Source organism: Erinaceus europaeus, chromosome 1 (genome assembly GCF_950295315.1).
Source record: "Erinaceus europaeus chromosome 1, mEriEur2.1, whole genome shotgun sequence".
In the NCBI taxonomy this organism is placed as follows: domain Eukaryota; kingdom Metazoa; phylum Chordata; class Mammalia; order Eulipotyphla; family Erinaceidae; genus Erinaceus; species Erinaceus europaeus.
This window is the reverse complement of record NC_080162.1, coordinates 123,815,328-123,832,196: the sequence shown is the minus strand read 5'-3', so window position 1 is coordinate 123,832,196 and position 16,869 is coordinate 123,815,328. Positions and strand designations below refer to the sequence as shown.

General features: G+C 36.9%; 1 protein-coding gene across 10 annotated transcripts in view; it reads right to left on the bottom strand.

Annotated features, from left to right (window-relative positions):
• The window catches only part of ENPP2 (ectonucleotide pyrophosphatase/phosphodiesterase 2), a 161,929-nt gene that overhangs the window by 2,736 nt on the left and 142,324 nt on the right, over positions 1-16,869 (bottom strand). For 5 of the 10 annotated variants that reach the window (XM_060195679.1, XM_060195674.1, XM_060195690.1 and 2 more), the window contains 5 exons: positions 15,425-15,560; positions 13,887-13,964; positions 13,585-13,713; positions 5,890-6,022; positions 2,954-3,110 (listed from right to left, as the gene is read on the bottom strand). In XM_060195679.1, the coding sequence (XP_060051662.1) occupies positions 2,954-3,110; positions 5,890-6,022; positions 13,585-13,713; positions 13,887-13,964; positions 15,425-15,560 (633 nt within the window). The remainder of the gene's footprint in view (positions 1-2,953; positions 3,111-5,889; positions 6,023-13,584; positions 13,714-13,886; positions 13,965-15,424; positions 15,561-16,869) is intronic. The other 5 variants (XM_007526229.3, XM_007526230.3, XM_016189616.2 and 2 more) reach the window with 1 other exon arrangement.

The window sequence follows — 16,869 nt, the reverse complement described above, 5'->3', positions numbered from 1 at the left end:
ATACAGTCATGCACACATGTAACCTGGGATAAAAAGAGTTTTCCTGATTTAAGTAATGGCTCATTGGGATTCAAGAAAGAAATTCAAGAATTAAGAATTCAAGAAAGAAATCTGTTTTCCTCTTTCTTTACTTGAGAAATAATTTGCAAGTTACATTGGAGGGGCATTTTCTTCCGGTATCAAGTATCCAACTAATTATTAGAAAATATTAACTATGCTATGTGTGAAGAAAATTTATTTTGCTTGATTTTAGTCAAGAGTCCAGAGACATTCCCTAAGAGAGAGTCTGGTATGAAATGAAAAACTATTAAAATTCAAATACTACTTTGTAGGAAAAGTCCTAACACAATTTTGCATAGGAAAAAATAGAAAAATGTGTCATGGCTTTTCTAACAGTCCATGACTTGTCAGCTTGTGTGCACCAAAGAATGAAGAAAAGATGGGAGGAAAAGGACGTGTACTAAGTTTGGTATATTGATTGAAGGAGTGAGAAATAGGGGGACTCTGGGATCCAGATGCAAGATGATGGGGGCAGGGAATCCTAATTTGTGAGTATTATGTAAACCAATTAGCTAGCTTTATGGTAAAGAACAATTAAAATTGAGAAGGGCAAGTACAAAAGTTGAACATAATATGTCTCTTTCTTACTGTTATCTTAATACTTCACCTCCCATGCAAGTATTTATAAGATCTTAGCAATCCTTCCAGGAGCGTATTGCTAACTTTCTTCTGCTTTTTTAGTTTCCAAGACCAGAGCCATAATTTTGGCTGTTACTTCTAATGCCGTGAAATCTGCCTAAGCCCACTGACCACCAGACTTTACCCACTTCAAATTCACTGCTATAAATCAGAGCCTAAAATATTTTTTCCCCTAAAGTAAAGCCTAAAATACTGTTTCTTAGCTTAAAAGTTTGTTTTCTGTGGCTATCTAATGCCTGTGTAATAATAATAATAATAATAATAATAATAAAAATTGAAAGGGAATAGCCTTTCTGTATTGGGGGTCCTCCTACTAACTAAGCAGGTAATCATATAACATGATTTTCCTTTAGGAGCTATGGGTTTCTCATTCATTAATACAAGAGATAGTAGAAATATAATCTATGCCTTCCCCATAGGATAATTGGAAGGTTAAAATAATATGTGTAGAGAGCCTACATAGTTTTGAGATGGTAACATATTCAATAAATGGTAATAATTATTTTTGCTGCTGCTATTAATATATTACTACTACTTTTATTGTAAATTTGATTACATTTGATTTTAAAATGTTATTAACCATAATGACTCCCATTTACAATATTCTGGTCAAACTCAATCAGCTTTCAAATCGCTCTATATTTTTTTCTTGTATCTTTATTTCATTTTGGATATTCATCATCCAAATTTTTACCTATAGTGGAAGCCAAAGTCTAAAATCTGCTTTATCAATGAAGTTGCTAATCTCTTCTGGAGTTATTCTATTGGCTCTTTGTCTTTGAATGTAGCAATCTTTAGTTCTAGTTTATTTGCTCTTTCATACTGTAGGCTGCCGGGAATAATGATGGTTGAACACAGTATTGCTCTTCTCTAAGTTCAGGGTTTGAGTCATATGTGCTGACTAAAAACCCTTTGTAAATTTTATCCTTCTAGGCTATGAGGCTATGAAACAAAAGCAAAGGGACTGTTTTAAAAAACAGTTTTAGAGTACAGACTTCCCATTACATGAGAGGCCTTATGTAATATGCCCCTGAGTGCAGAATTAGCACAAGGCCAGAAGAAAACTGCATAGCTACTCTCTGCTTCCCTGGGGCTTATGCATTATGTCATCCCACTTTTGAACAGAAATAAATGAATCAGCAGTAATAGGTGCTATGTGGGAATGGGGTGACCTGATGCACATGTCTGCATTATTAATCACAAACAAAAATATGATTTGTGAGTTATATATTTTTTCTGTGTGTATCATTTTAAAATGTTTTATCAGGAAATGTTCAAACATCCAAAAAAGTAGATAGAAAAATATAATATATTTTTATAATATGTTTTATATTATAAAAAATATAATATAAGCTCCTATGAACTCTTACCCAGTTCTAACAGCTATCACAAATATTGCTGCTTTTCTCTTTTTTCAAAAAATAATGACTTTTGCAAAACTAAAGCCACAAAAGCACTTTTATCATTTTTCAGAATTAAACATAATAAAAGAACTATGTTAAAAGTACACACACACATACACACACACACACACACACACTTACATTGAAAACTAAAGGGTTCAGGCTGGGTAATGATAGATACACTTGGTTGATCACACAAGTTACAGTGTGCAGGGACCCAAGTTTAAGCCCCTGGTCCCCATCCCCAAGGGGAAAGCTTCACAAGCAGTGAAACAATGTTGCAGGCGTCTGTCTCTCTCCCTCATGTCCCCATTCTCCTTGATTTCTCTCTGTTCCTACCCAATAAATAAAATATATATTTTAAAATACTTATTTATTTATTCCCTTTTGTTGCCCTTGTTTTATTGTTGTAGTTATTATTGTTGTTATTGATGTTGTTGTTGTTGCATAGGACAGAGAGAAATGGAGAGAGGAGGGGAAGACAGAGAGGGGGAGAGAAAGATAGACACCTGCAGACCTTCTTCACCGCTTGTGAAACGTCTCACTGCTGGTGGGGAACCAGGGGCTCAAACCGCGATCCTTACTCCAGTCCTTGCATTTTGCACCACATGTGCTTAACCCACTGTGCTGCCTCTGGACTCCCAATAAAATATTATTTGAAAAAAGAAAAAGAAAGGGTCATCAATATACAAAGTTCCCAAGTACTAAGTTTTGCTTCTGTCCATTCTTCATTCCACTTGATCTTATAACCCAAATGCAATATAATGAGTGTGTCTACTCCATAGGTAGGAATGTAAATTAAGAGATAAATTGTGTAAGCAAAGCCTAAAGGACTCTGCCTCTGAACTTACATTGCAACTCTCATCATTGTCAGGTCTGTGAGGAAGGATGAAGGAGGAGACAGACAGGGGGCCATCACACTTGTCAGCAGGCTGAGTAAAATCCAGGCAGCTGGTGATGATACTGTAGTAATGAGTCGGAATGGGAATGGAACTACCTTCTACATACCTGAGACAGAAAGGTGAAATAAAATTACAAGTGACATATAAGATAGCTTTCTTAAAAAGTGACCAATGAATGTTGCCCAGGTCATTAAAATTAACGTGAGTCATCAGTGCTCGCTTCTCTTGGTGCTAAACACACACACACAACACACAGACAGACATACACATATTACATTTTACTTAAAATTTTTTACTGAAGTAGCATTGCATTATAACATTTAATTTTCAGGTGTTTATCAATATATGTACATATTATATTAAGTTTATAGCATTAAAAGCACAATTCTATCCTTCAAGATATAGTTGATTCCCTTATAAAATTTATTTTATGTACTGGAGGGGGGGAACTCGAAATCTTCTTTGGCATATGCAGTGCTGGGATTAGACTCAGTGCCATAGTACACAATTTCTAGGCTCAGTCTGCTAAGTCATCTCCAGACCATCAATTAACACTTTTTAGCCTTTTTTTTTTTTACCCTTCTCTCTTGTGATAACCATTACATTGACCATATCATCTAGAGGATTGCCTTTGTTTCATTTAGTTCACTTATTCCTTTGGTTTCTGTATGCACTACATATGAATGAAATCATATAGTGTCTTTCCCCATTTAATATATTTAATGATTTCAATGCCTAGAGGTCCCCCACATATCCCCAACTCTCTCAATCTATAGAATGAAAATGTAGTTCAGGCTTGAACCAAACTTCGAGGCTGGAGATGATAAGTAAATATGATAGTAGAAATGTAAGGCTGGATGGAAAAGCCTATAAATGCCAAATCACGTAAGGTTCAATGTATGAGTTTGTGCTTAGATAAGAATGCTTTGTTGAAGATTTCTCTGCTGAAGAGTATCATTTTGATATTCATGCTTAAGAAAGATTACTTCCACAAATTTATATAAAATTACCCAGAGAAATAAGTCAAATGGTATCCTAAATTTGGTATAAAAACCTATCTTCTAAAGGAAATACTAAAGACTGAGTGCCAGTGAGAAGCATGGTGCTGTAAAACAGTTCCAGCTAAATTACTGCTTTGCTTTTCTATTATGTTAATTCCAAAAATTTTCAACATATCAAACTTATGATTGCAATAGTAACATACCCTGCACTGAGTGGAGCAGGACCTAGGTGGAGGCTTAGAGTTTCATGTAGAAAACTGAGAAATGTTACACATGTACCAAATACTGTATTTTATTTTTTACTGTAAACCATCAATCCACCCAGTAAAGAAAAAAAATAACTTGGAAAAAATTTTTAACAATAACCAACAATAAAACAAATGTTTAACAAAGATGGAATTCATTGTAGGGCCAACAATATTTAGTGAGCCTGCTTGGCAATGTGTATGACCCAGGTTTGAGCCAGGCTTTCACCACACTGGGGGAAACATTTGTACTATACTATATGTCTGTCTGTCTGCCTGTCTATTATCTATCTGAAAAAGTAAAAAAGTATTTTGCTATCACCAGAGCTGTGAGGTTCTGGTGATAGCAAAATATACAATGAGTTTTATCTTATCAATTATTGAAAAGGTTGAAGTAGTTTTTTATTTTACTTTATTAGTTACTAGTATGAAAATTGGAATATACCTAAAAGAAACATCCTAGCTTTTTCCATCATAAAGACCCCAAATTTCAAATGCTCTATTCTTACCTTTAGGTTCCTGACTATTAAACAGTTTCTCTGCTTTATATCTTAATGCTTTTCAGTCACCAAATCGCAGGGCCTACCATGATGCCAACTTGACTTCCCTAGGCAGACAACCTCACCAATGTGTCCTATAGCCCCACCTCTCCAGAGCCTTGCCCCACTAGGGAAAGCTAGAAACAGGCTGGGGGTATGGATCTACCTACCAATGCCCATGTCCAGCAGAGAAGCAATTACAGAAGCCAGACCTCCCACTTTCTGCACCCCATAAAGATCTTTGCTCCATACCCCCAGAGGGATAAAGAATAGGGAAGCTTCCAATGGAGGGGATGGGATATGGAACTCTGGTGGTGGGAATCATATAGGAAATACCTCTCTTATACCACAGTCTTGTCAATCATTATTAAATCAGTAATTAAAAAAAAACTGCATTTAATTGTCTAAATATCTGTACATAATAATTATCCCTTTCTTCTATTTGGTATTTCTGATTGTTTCAAACATGCATAAAATTAAATGATGACTTCTAAACTTTTTTGCACTGTGTCTTTTTGCCTTCTCTGACAATCCAAAAGTTCCTTACAGAGTATCATTTTTTTTGTATCCCCAATAGCACCATGGAGAAGAATAGAAGCTAGGTTCAACCAAAGTCTATGTCTATATATTTTTTTTGCCCAAGCCATATTTTATTTGTGGTTAAAAGTAGTTTACAAGATTGTAAGATTATAGGTTATAATTTCACTCAATTTCCTATTAAGACATACTGACTATAAAAAAATTTAAGGAACTCCACAATAGCCCCACTAAGTAATGAGAATAAGTGAGAATAATCATCTTCTGCTGAAGAACTGGGAGTATGGATGAATAAATGCAAAAGAGTTTTTAATATTTTGATGTATTCTCTTTCATGGAATGAAAGATACACGTATGTATTTTTCATGAAACTCAATTCCATTTCATCCATAAACACCATATTGAATCAAAGGTCCAAAAGAACAGAATAATTTGTAAGGAAATTCAAAGACCAAAAGAGTTAAGGGATATAAACTCTTCCCTCATAAGTGACTCCTTGATAAATAGCCTTGAATGAATGTTTAAATTTAAAAACACACAGTAAGAGAAAATGAAAAACTTACTGTTTGATTTTATCTTGTGTGTCATGTAACCCATCATAGTCATAGTCAAAAACTGGTCCACTTATAACATTAACTCCATTTCTTTCTGAAGCATATTTCTTCACTAGTACTCTTTGGAAATAATTCCAGACTCCTGTACAAAAACAAAATTAATTCTTTATGAGCCAAATCCCTTGCTTAGGTCAAATTCTTTCTATGATGCATTCTAGAAGTCAACTGTTACAAGTTAAAAGTAAAGCTAATGTGACTCATAAGAAGAGTTCATCAAAAAGTATTAACTGTGTGTGTGTGTGTGTGTGTGTGTGTGTGTGTGTGTGTGTGTGTGTGTGTGTGTATGTGTGTATGTGTGCGTGTGTATGAGAGAGAAAGAGCCGGGGGGGGGGGGGATTATAAACAAGCTAAGAGAAGATCGACACTTTGGTAAGGAAGTTTAAACCAGCCCAATAAGTCACTCAATAAGACTCAGAAAAAAATTGTCATTGAGTTTTGGATGAATACTTGATGAGTAGGTGGGTATTTCATAGGCCAAGAGATAGTAAGAGAATATTGCAGACAAGAAAAGAAGAGATAAAGTGTTTGTGAGAAACTTAAAAGAGAAAAAGACCTTCATGATAATATACATAGCCTAATTTTCAGATACATTTTTCTAGAACTGACATTTCCACAGAAGTCTATTCATATTATCTTGCCATATATCTCATGATTCACTTGAATACTTAATAGTCATTTCTAGCAAGAAAAAATATTTATAAATAATTATTAATTTTCCATCCCAATCTTGTTTGCTCCAATTTTCAAATTATTTATTATAATGAGAGGTATTCACATTCACCCAGTTATTTAGGCCAAAATACTAGAAGTCATTTCTGATTTACCTTCTTATTTCATATACATACAAAGAAGGGTCAGTGCTACCTCCAAAATATACCTGTCATCTAATTGTGATCACTTCTCACCATTTGTACTCTGACACCTTTGTCTAAATTAACATCCTTTGTAGGGAACCAACACATGTCTGCTTCCTAGGATATGAGTGAGAAACCCTTAAGTCCTTATAGTTCATTCTCTACAGAATAATCTAGTTAGAACCATTCTACATCATAAATCAGATTGTATCACACTCTCTCCCACACCCATATCTTTTTGTTTCCTTTACTGGGGGATTAATGGTTTATAGTCAACAGTAAAATACTTATCATTTTTAACAGTTGAGTAGTAATCCACTATGTATATATAACACAACTTTCTCAGCCATTTATCTGTTGTTAGACACCTGGGTTACTTCTAGGTTTTGGCTACTACAAATTGTGTTGCTATGCATAGATAGGTATGCACAGATCTTTTTGAATAGGTGTGTTTGATTGTTTGTGATATATCCCCTGGAGAGGAATTGCAGGATCATAGGGTGGGTCCATTTCTAGCCTTTTGAGAGTTCTGCAGACTGCTTTTCACACGGTTGGTCCAATTGACATTCCTACCAGAGTGCAAGAGGGTTCCTTTGTCCCCACTACCTCTCCAGCATTAGTTACTGCTACCTTTTCTGATACATGACATTCTCACAGGAGTGAAGTGCTATCTCATTGTTGTCTTTGTTTCTGAAATCTTATATTCAATGGATCACACTTTATTCTATAGAGGAATTATAAAACTTAGACTATGACTACTTCTTTTTTATGTACTCTTAATGAAAAGCATGAGACTATCTTTCTCATTATCCATCAACTATCTCTAAACTTTGTGTCACTTGTAGGACAGAGCAGCCCACGAGAGCCAAAATAATATAGATAATTGTTTGCAATAAAGAAAATAAGAGCACCTACAGGACCTTGGCTTCATTGTGGATCAACAATGGTAGGGACTGCCCCATTCTCAGAAGGGAGGTTGCGGGGGGAGGAATCCTCTACCACTGAAGGAAGATGGGTCTGGCAATGGATGCAGCCTAGAAAGTTCCTACCCATGACCACAGAATGTGAGTTCAGACCTACAGGGATGCAGAAGTTACACAAGCTCCTGCACTGAATATAGGCCCCAGATCAAATCAATGGGGCTTATAATTAAAGCTATTTAATATACACTACTCTCTTCCCTGATCCAGCTTTCTAATCTTATTCCAACCCTGACACCATCTCCCCAGATAATCTCTTTGGCCCACCTGCATATTAGCAATTGGGCTCAGGCAAAAATTAGTTAAGTCATAGGCCCCTTGGAATATACCTAAAATAGACCTACCAACTTTTTACAAAATGGAGACCTCAAATCTCATCTACTATATTCTAGCTTTTAGATTCCTGATTATCAAATAATTTTTTCTTCTTTATATCTTAATGTTTTTTCAGCCACCAAGTTACAGATGCTACCATGACGTCAACCTGACTTCCCCAGTCAGAGAACCTTACCAGTGTACCCTGGAACCCCATCTCTCCAGAGCCCTGCCTCACTATGGAAAGACAGAAATAGGCTGGGAGTATGGATTCACCTGCCAATGCCCATGTCCAGCAGAGAAGCAATTACAGAAGCCAGACTTTCTACCTTACGCACCCCATAATGATTCTAGGTCCATACTCCCAGGGAGATAAAGAAGAGGAAAGCTTCCAGTTGAGGGGATGGGATATGGAACCCTGGTGGTGGATGTGGAATTTTACCCCTCTCATTCTATGGTTTTGTTGATATTTTCTATTTTTTATTTTATAAATAAATTTAATTTTTAAGAAAAGAAAAGAAGAACAGTGGGAGAGAAATTCAAATGTTAAGGGAAGCATACAAATTGCAAGATACGTAGGAACAATGAGAACAGTTAAAAGGTCATAGCCACAGAAATGTGGCATGTGGGGGGAAGAAAAGCATTCCCCTAGTGAAGAACAGAAATCCTCTATAAAATGACTTCTGTCATGCCAGCCTCAGGGTGGTACTGTGTGTTTGCTTTCTAACTGCTTACTAAAAAAGAATCATGAAATCAGGCTGGAGATCATGCAACCCACCCAGGTTTGAGCACTAGCACTACATACCACCAATAGCACTCTAGTATTATAACATCTCTGTCTTTCTCGCTGTTTCTTCTTTCTCTGAATGAGAAGGTCTGCTTGGGAAGTGGAAACATGAATGTGTAAGGTCTTTGCTTCATAAAAGAAAAAAAGAGAAGAAAAGGAAGGAAGGAAGGAAGGAAGGAAGGAAGGAAGGAAGGAAGGAAGGAAGGAAAGAAAGAAGGAAGAAAGGAGAAAGAGATTTAAGAAACCTTCATTTGAAGCCCAGCCTTAGCTTTGGCTATTGGAATTGGCTTGGAGACAGACTGGGCTTCACCCTGCATCCCTTCTCTGCTTCAGGCACCATGCAGAGAAAGGGTCTCTGAGTCCCTCCACTCAGTTTACTCTGAGCCTCAAACTGCTCCACAGAATAAAACCCAGTACCAAAAACCAGCCAACCAGGAGTGGCTCAGGGGTAGAACGCCGAAGTTTAGGATAAAAATTAAATAAAATGAAATGAAAGAAAGAAAGCTTCATTTGTGGAAACTAAATGAAGTTACATTCTATGTCATGAAGTAATAATTATAACTGTGAGGTTTTCAAATATCTCTCAATTGGACTGAAGGACAAACCAGGAAATTCTTAAAAACATACTTTTAATTTTCATTCAAATCAATAGTCTACTTGTCAACAAGCCTTCATTTACTAACTAGAACAGTAAATATTTTTCTTTTCTCTAAGTCATATTGATCTTTTCTCCAGTGTGAAATTGGTGAGGTCTACACTGTAGATGACATTCAAAAATTGCTTGTTCCTATACTAAAACTTTATGTCAACCCTGAGTATCCAGAAACACAGTCTAAAGCTTGTTTGCTAAATGAAATCAAGGACTGGGGGCTGGGTGGTAGCGCACCAGGTTAAACGCACATAATACGAAGTGCAGTGAAGCAGTTCTGCAGGTATCTTTCTCTCTCCCTATGTATCTCACCCTCCTCTATCAATTTCTCTCAGTCCTACCAAACAACAACAAAACTGGAAAAAATGACAGCAGGAACAGTGGATTCATAGTGCAGGCACTGAGCCCTAACAATAACCCGGGAGGCAAAAATAAATAAATCTATCCTGCTAGACTTTCATTCAATCTAGATGGAGGGATCAAAACCTTCTTAGACAAACAACAGTTAGAGGAAACAACCATCACCAAACCGTCCCTGAAAGAGGTTCTAAAATACCTCTATAAATAAGAACATAAATATAATACTTGCAACATATCAGAACAAATAAGAACTTGTTGAACAATGGCACTACAATACATTAAATCCAAAATATTAATAAATGTCAATGGCTTAAACTCACCCACCAAAAGGCACAGAGTGGGAGGATGGATCAGAAAACATAACCCAACCATATGCTGCTTGCAAGAATCCCACTTGACCCAACAAGATAAACATAGATTTAAAGTGAAAGGATGGAAAACTATCTTACAGGCTAATGGACCACAAAAAAAGGCAGGAACAGCCATTATCATCTCTGACATAATAGATTTTAAATTAAATAAAGTAATAAAAGATAGGCAAGGTCATTACATAATGATTAGAGGATAAATCAGCCAAGAAGACTTAACAGTTATTAACATCTATGCACCCAATGAGGGACCATCCAAATACATCAAGCACCTACTCAAAGAACTTCAAAAATACATCAATAGTAATACAATAATAGTGGGAGACTTTAACACCCCACTCTCACACTTAGATCAAAAAAAGCACAGAATCAACAAAGAAACAAGAGAACTGAATGAAGAGATGGACAGACTAGACCTCTTGGACATTTTCAGAGTTCTTTACCCCCCAAAATTGGAATATACATTCTTTTCAAATCCACACAACACATTCTCAAGGATAGACCACATGTTAGGCCACAAAGACAGTATCAACAAATTCAAGAGCATTGAAATCATCCCAAGTATCTTCTCAGACCACAGTGGAGTAAAGATAACAATAGAAAATTATTAAAATTCACAGAATTTGGAAACTAAACAACATACTGCTTAAGAACCACTGAGTCAGAGAGTCACTCAAGCAAGAAATTCAAATGTTCCTGGAAACAAATGAAAATGAAGACACAAGCTACCAAAATATTTGGGACACAGCTAAAGCAGTATTGAGAGGGAAACTCATAGCCATGCAATCACATATTAAACAATAAGAAAAAGTGCAAATAAACAACCTTACTGCACAACTTAAAGACTTAGAGGAAGAGGAACAAAGGAACCCTAAAGCAACCAGAAGGACAGAAATCACTAAAGTCACTATTTAAGGAAACAGAAAGGGAAACTAAAAGCAGGATCTGATTAAATCTAGAGCAGGGCACCAAAGTAAAAACCCTGTGGTGAAGGGGAGGGTGGCCACTGGAATTCCTGGCGGAGCAGGGGGGATGGGGGGGGTGGATGGGATGGGACACAGTCTTTTGGTGGTGGGAATGGTGTTTATGTACACTATTAAATTGTAGACATATAAACCACTATTTAATTAATATCAGAGGGGAAAAATTGATCATATGTCTAGAACTTCTTAAAACACAGACTGAGTCTTTTTAATACATAGGCTGAGTCTTTGATAAGTTGACTCTTTCAAAAGCCTAGACCAGGGAGAACAGAAGCAACTGGTAGCACAGCTATATATAAGATGCTGGGTATTATACAGCAAACCCTAACAAAGGGACTTTTCAAAGTTAACCCAATCACCAAATAATGTGATCATAACAATAACTATCCATTGTCTTCTTGAACCCTAAGACAGCAGGAACCTCACATTTCCACTATAGAGCCTATATTTCCCCCAGTCCTGGAACCTTAGGGTGGGGCCCACTTTCCTGCATGCTTCTCTCAATCCAAATCAAATAATATTGCATCTGCAGATCGCAACCCAATCAAGACAAGTGCTACCCCAGCATGCTTCACTTCAGACTATGCCCAAAGACTTCAGGTGTGGAATGAGAACTCTTCAGCTTCATCACTCGGGTGAGACCTTTCCTTTCATAGTATTCTATAATTCCATTCCAGGGGTTCCACTCCCCAATAAAGTCCCCAAACCTAGATATAGTCCAGGTCCCTTGAGATAGAGCATATGTTCACACATGCCCATAAACCAGGGCAAAATATATACCTGAAAGCTGAAGTACACAAGAGCCTGCAGGGAATACCTCCCAACACTTCATCTGCACTATTCCAGCCTTTAGGTCCATGATTGTTCAACAATTGTTTGGCTTTGTATGTTAACTCTCTTTTCAGCCACCAGGTTCCAGATGCCAGCATGATGGCAACCAGACTTCCCTGGACAGATGACCTCACCAATGTGTCCTGGAGCTCCACTTCCCCAGAGACCCACCCTACTAGGGAAAGAGAGAGGCAGGCTGGGAGTATGGATAGACCTGTCAATGCCCATGTTCAGCGGGGAAGCAATTTTAGAAGCCAGACTTTCCACCATCTGCAACCCACAAAGACCCTAGGTCCATACTCCCAGAGAAATAGGGAAAGGTATCAGGGGAGGGGATGGGATATGGAGATCGGGTGGTGGGAATTGTGTGGAACTGTACCCCTCTTATCCTATGGTTTTGTCAATGTCTCCTTTCTTAAATAAAAAAAGGGAAAAAAATCAAGAAGTGCCTCATTATTTTTACTTTTCCTATGTGCATATGTGCTAAATATAAAGGTCCTAAAGGGAAATAAAAGTCACTCTAAGTGCTTTTTCTATCTTTAAGTACAAAGGCAAATAAATTAATTCTTTGCTATCTGAAATATAAAATAGATAGTTTTAGCCTTTCATTAAATAATTAAGTCATAAATCCATATATGCCACAGAATTCAAACAATTAAATCTTGTAGTTCTATAAGACACAATAAATTAAATGGCATAACTATAATCATATAGCTCCAGAGACCAGAACTAGATTCTGGGGCGAGATCACCATTCATATAGCATCATTATCATCCACAGATATATGTCATGTCCAAAGAAATTATTAGTACATGGTCAGGAGGTAGAGGACCTGGTTGAATGCACACATTGCCATGTGCAGGTTCAAGCCCCTGATCTCTACTTGCAGAGGCAAACACCTCAGGAGCAGTGATATAGTGCTTTAGTGCTCTTCCTCTGTCTCTCTCTCTATCCCCATCCCCTCTGAATTTCTCTCTGTCCTATTAAAAAAAAAAAAGCCTCCAAGAGCAGTGGATTCATCATCCAGGCACCAAGCCTCAGTGAGTGATTTTATAATTACATTATATACATATAATGAGTGTTCGATGAAACTGAAATAATTGCACAGCCCTGAAACTGAAATTATCTAAACTGAATACTCCAATGATTTACAAGAGGTTATTGCAGGGTCTCAGGGAAGTCAATATATCATCACTATTACCCAAAAAAGAAGTAATGGAAGCTTTTACTATAACATTCAATAAAGAAATATAAAATTTGTCAAACTTAGCAAGTGGGTGCCAAAACAGGGGAAACTCTGTTAATCATTAAAATGAAGAACACTAAAATGGAAAGAACATAAGATTAGATGAAAAATCACAAACAAGTTAATGACCTGGGTTCCTTCTTGTGACTTCAATTTCTTAATTTAATTTTCATTTTGTTTAATATTTTATTTATTATGTACTGAATAGGCAGAGGTAAATCCAGAAAGATTAGAGAGACACACGCACAGAGAGAGAGAGAGAGAGTCAAACCTATAACACTGCTTTGCCTCTCATGAAGCTTTCCTCCTGGAAAAGGTGGGGACCAGGAATTGAACTCAGATCCTTGTGCATTGTAACGTACATGCTCAACTGGGGGCACCACAGCCATATTCTCAATTTCTGAATTTTAAACAAGGAATAAAATAACTTCTAACCTCCTTCACATATTCATAGTTTGTATTATCACGTGAAATACATTATTAAAATAAATATAGAGGCATAAAAAGTTAAGCAATAAATTTAGAATATCTCTTTACATAAATAATCATTTACTAAGTAAACTTCAGACTTACTTTTGAAAGCAGGATACATCGGAACCATGTTGGTTATAAGGAATGTATCATATTTAGCTTCTGGTGAAGAACTTAGATCTAAACATATGGAAGATAAATAATGTCCATTACTTACCAAAACCTATACCAATAAAAAACATTAATCTTCTAAAACAGTATAAACAGCATAAAGTAAATATGGATCCACTCTTCTATTCCCTCCTTTATTTAGTATTCTCTACTTCCCCTCTCATTTAATTTCCCCTTAAAAAAAACTCACTACCACAACAACAATAAAACAACAGGGGCAACAAAAGGGAAAAAAGTAGCTTCCAGAAGCAGTGGATTCATAGTGCAGGCACTGAGCCCAGCAATAACCCTGGAGGGAAAAAAAAAACAAAACACACAACTCACTATCTCTCTCAAAACATTTTTATAATCCTTTTTTCCCCTACGTACTCTTTCTATTGAGGATTTTAAAGAAATCCCTTTGCTTCATTAGTTTAATTTGGACTTTAAAATATCATGAGTGGAAAAAACATGTTATAAAGCTAATGATATATAGTTAAAGGGTTTTTGACATACTTGAGAGATCAACTGTATACTGGAGGAGGAAGCAGCACACCTGGTAGAGCACCTTTGCCACTTTCCACTTTACCACTCACAAGAACCCAGGCCCAACCTTCCCATGACTACATGCGTTGGCAGGTGCTATTGTGTATCTCCCTCTCTCTTCCCTTTCTGTGTCTCTCTACACTAAATTAAAAATAAAGAAAAAGAGTCCTCCAGGAGTGGTGGAATTATGCAGGTGTGAGGCCCTTGCATGTCAAAAAAAAAAAAGTAGTATGGTTCAAAAAAAAAAAATCACCTCTATAGTGTTAAATGAATAATGCTTGGGAGTCGGGCAGTAGCGCAGCAGATTAAGCTCACATGGTGCAAAGTGTAAGGACCAGCATAAGGATCCCGGTTCGAGCCCCTGGCTCCTCACCTGCAGGGGAATCGCTTCACAAGTGGTGAAGCAGGTCTGCAGGTGTCTATCTTTCTCTCCCCCTCTCTGTCTTCCCCTCCTCTCTCCATTTCTCTCTGTCTTATCCACCATCAATAACAACTACAACAATAAAACAACAAGGGCAACAAGAAGGAAGAAAGAAAGGAAGGAAGGAAGAAAGAAAAAAGAAAGGAAGAAAGAAAGAGAGAAATGAGTCATGTTATTTTTTTTTAAAATGATTAATGTTTATTTACCATTTTACTTTCAGGTTCCCATCAATAATGTTAGAGGGTTCATAGAACATGCCCTTAAAATTTAGAATCCCTCCTGAGAACAGAATTTGAGAAAAATTGTCTCTTTTTTCACCTGTTTTTAAAAGGACCTCATAGTAGTACATCTGTTCACTCTCTTGAACACCTCAAGTTTCTCAGTTGAAGTCACATTATAATATCATTTGAAAAAGGTTTGAAAACCACATGAAGTCTTAAATACTATGTTCCATACTCCATATCCCACAAAAGGACATCTTTCTATTGATAGTATAGTCAGATGCTGATACCCTGTAACTTACATGGAGGGAAGAGGAATCCATAGGACATCTGTTTGTCATTTTTGTAGACCAAACAGCTCTGACTGAAATTCGGAGAAACACGGACATCAGGCCGGACACAGTTAGTTAGATGCTCCGGAATTCCAGAGACCTCAGCCTGCATGGTGAGTCAGAGGTGGTGAGTGATGTCATCACAAGGACCACACAAAACAGAGAAATACCGAGTTCAGACTTTTCTGTTGTCAACAGCCAGGATCAAACCTCCTCTAGTTTTTGCTACAATTCATATTTGTATATTTTGACATCTTTAAAAAAATACCCTGTCTTAAATATGGCAAGCCAGTAATTCAGACTCTTACTTTTTTTTTTTTTAGCAACTGAACTGTTTTATCAAAGCCTTAAGTAAAATAATATATAAAGCAGAAATTCTGCTGCTGAAATAATAAACAAGACTCAGTGAAAGCTGAAAAAAATTAACACTGAGAAATAATATAGACAGAGCCCTTATAAAATGAAAAAGTCAAGATCTAGGTAAGTGGGTCAGTGGATATCACAAATGATCAAACTCAACACCATGTGTGAGCACCAGAAAGAGAGGAATATGAAGAACCTTATGAATCAACAATGAATCAACAATGCTTTAGTGTCACTCCTTTCTCTTCCTGTCTTGCCGCACACCTGCCCACCCACGTGCATGTGTGCCTGTGTGCGTTGTGTGTGTGTGTGTGTGTGTGTGTGTGTATCAGCTAGGGTAGTGGCACAGTGGCTAGAGTACATACATGATAGGCCCAAAGTCCTAGATTTGATTGCTAGCACAACATATGCCACAGTGGCATTGTAGTTTCTGGTCTCTCTCTTTACAAAGTAAATATTTATAGTTAGATCACAGACAGACAGACAAAGCATGAAAGTTCAGCCATGAGACTGCATGTGTGAGACTCTAGAACTGTCCCCTTCTAGAAATACATTAAGAAAAACAATTGTGTGTGTGTGCGTGTGTGCATGTGTGCATCCAGTACAAATTAACAAGAAGTTGTGTTTGTAGAAGTTGAAACATTCATTTGAATTCAGAAATTTAAAATATATCTTAACTTGGGACTGGGTTATAAATTCAACCAGTACAGTGCACACTTTACCATGTGCAAGGACCCAGATTTGATCCCATGGTACAAGGGAGTGCATACACAGTGGAAGCTTCACAAGTGATGGAGCAGTGCTATGGTGCCCCTCCGTCTCTCTGTGTCTCTCTTTCCCTCTCTGTCTAGAAAGAAAAAAAATGTGCCAGGAACAGTGAAATCACATAGGCACAAAGTGAAGTCCTGGCAGGAAAAGTAGATACATAGCATTTTCAAATTCCTTATATAAACTCATCCATCTCATTTCATCAAAACTGACCCTAACATTAAATCTTTATTTAAAAAAAAATAAAAATAAAAGCCAATCTGTAGAGGACCCAGTAGAACACA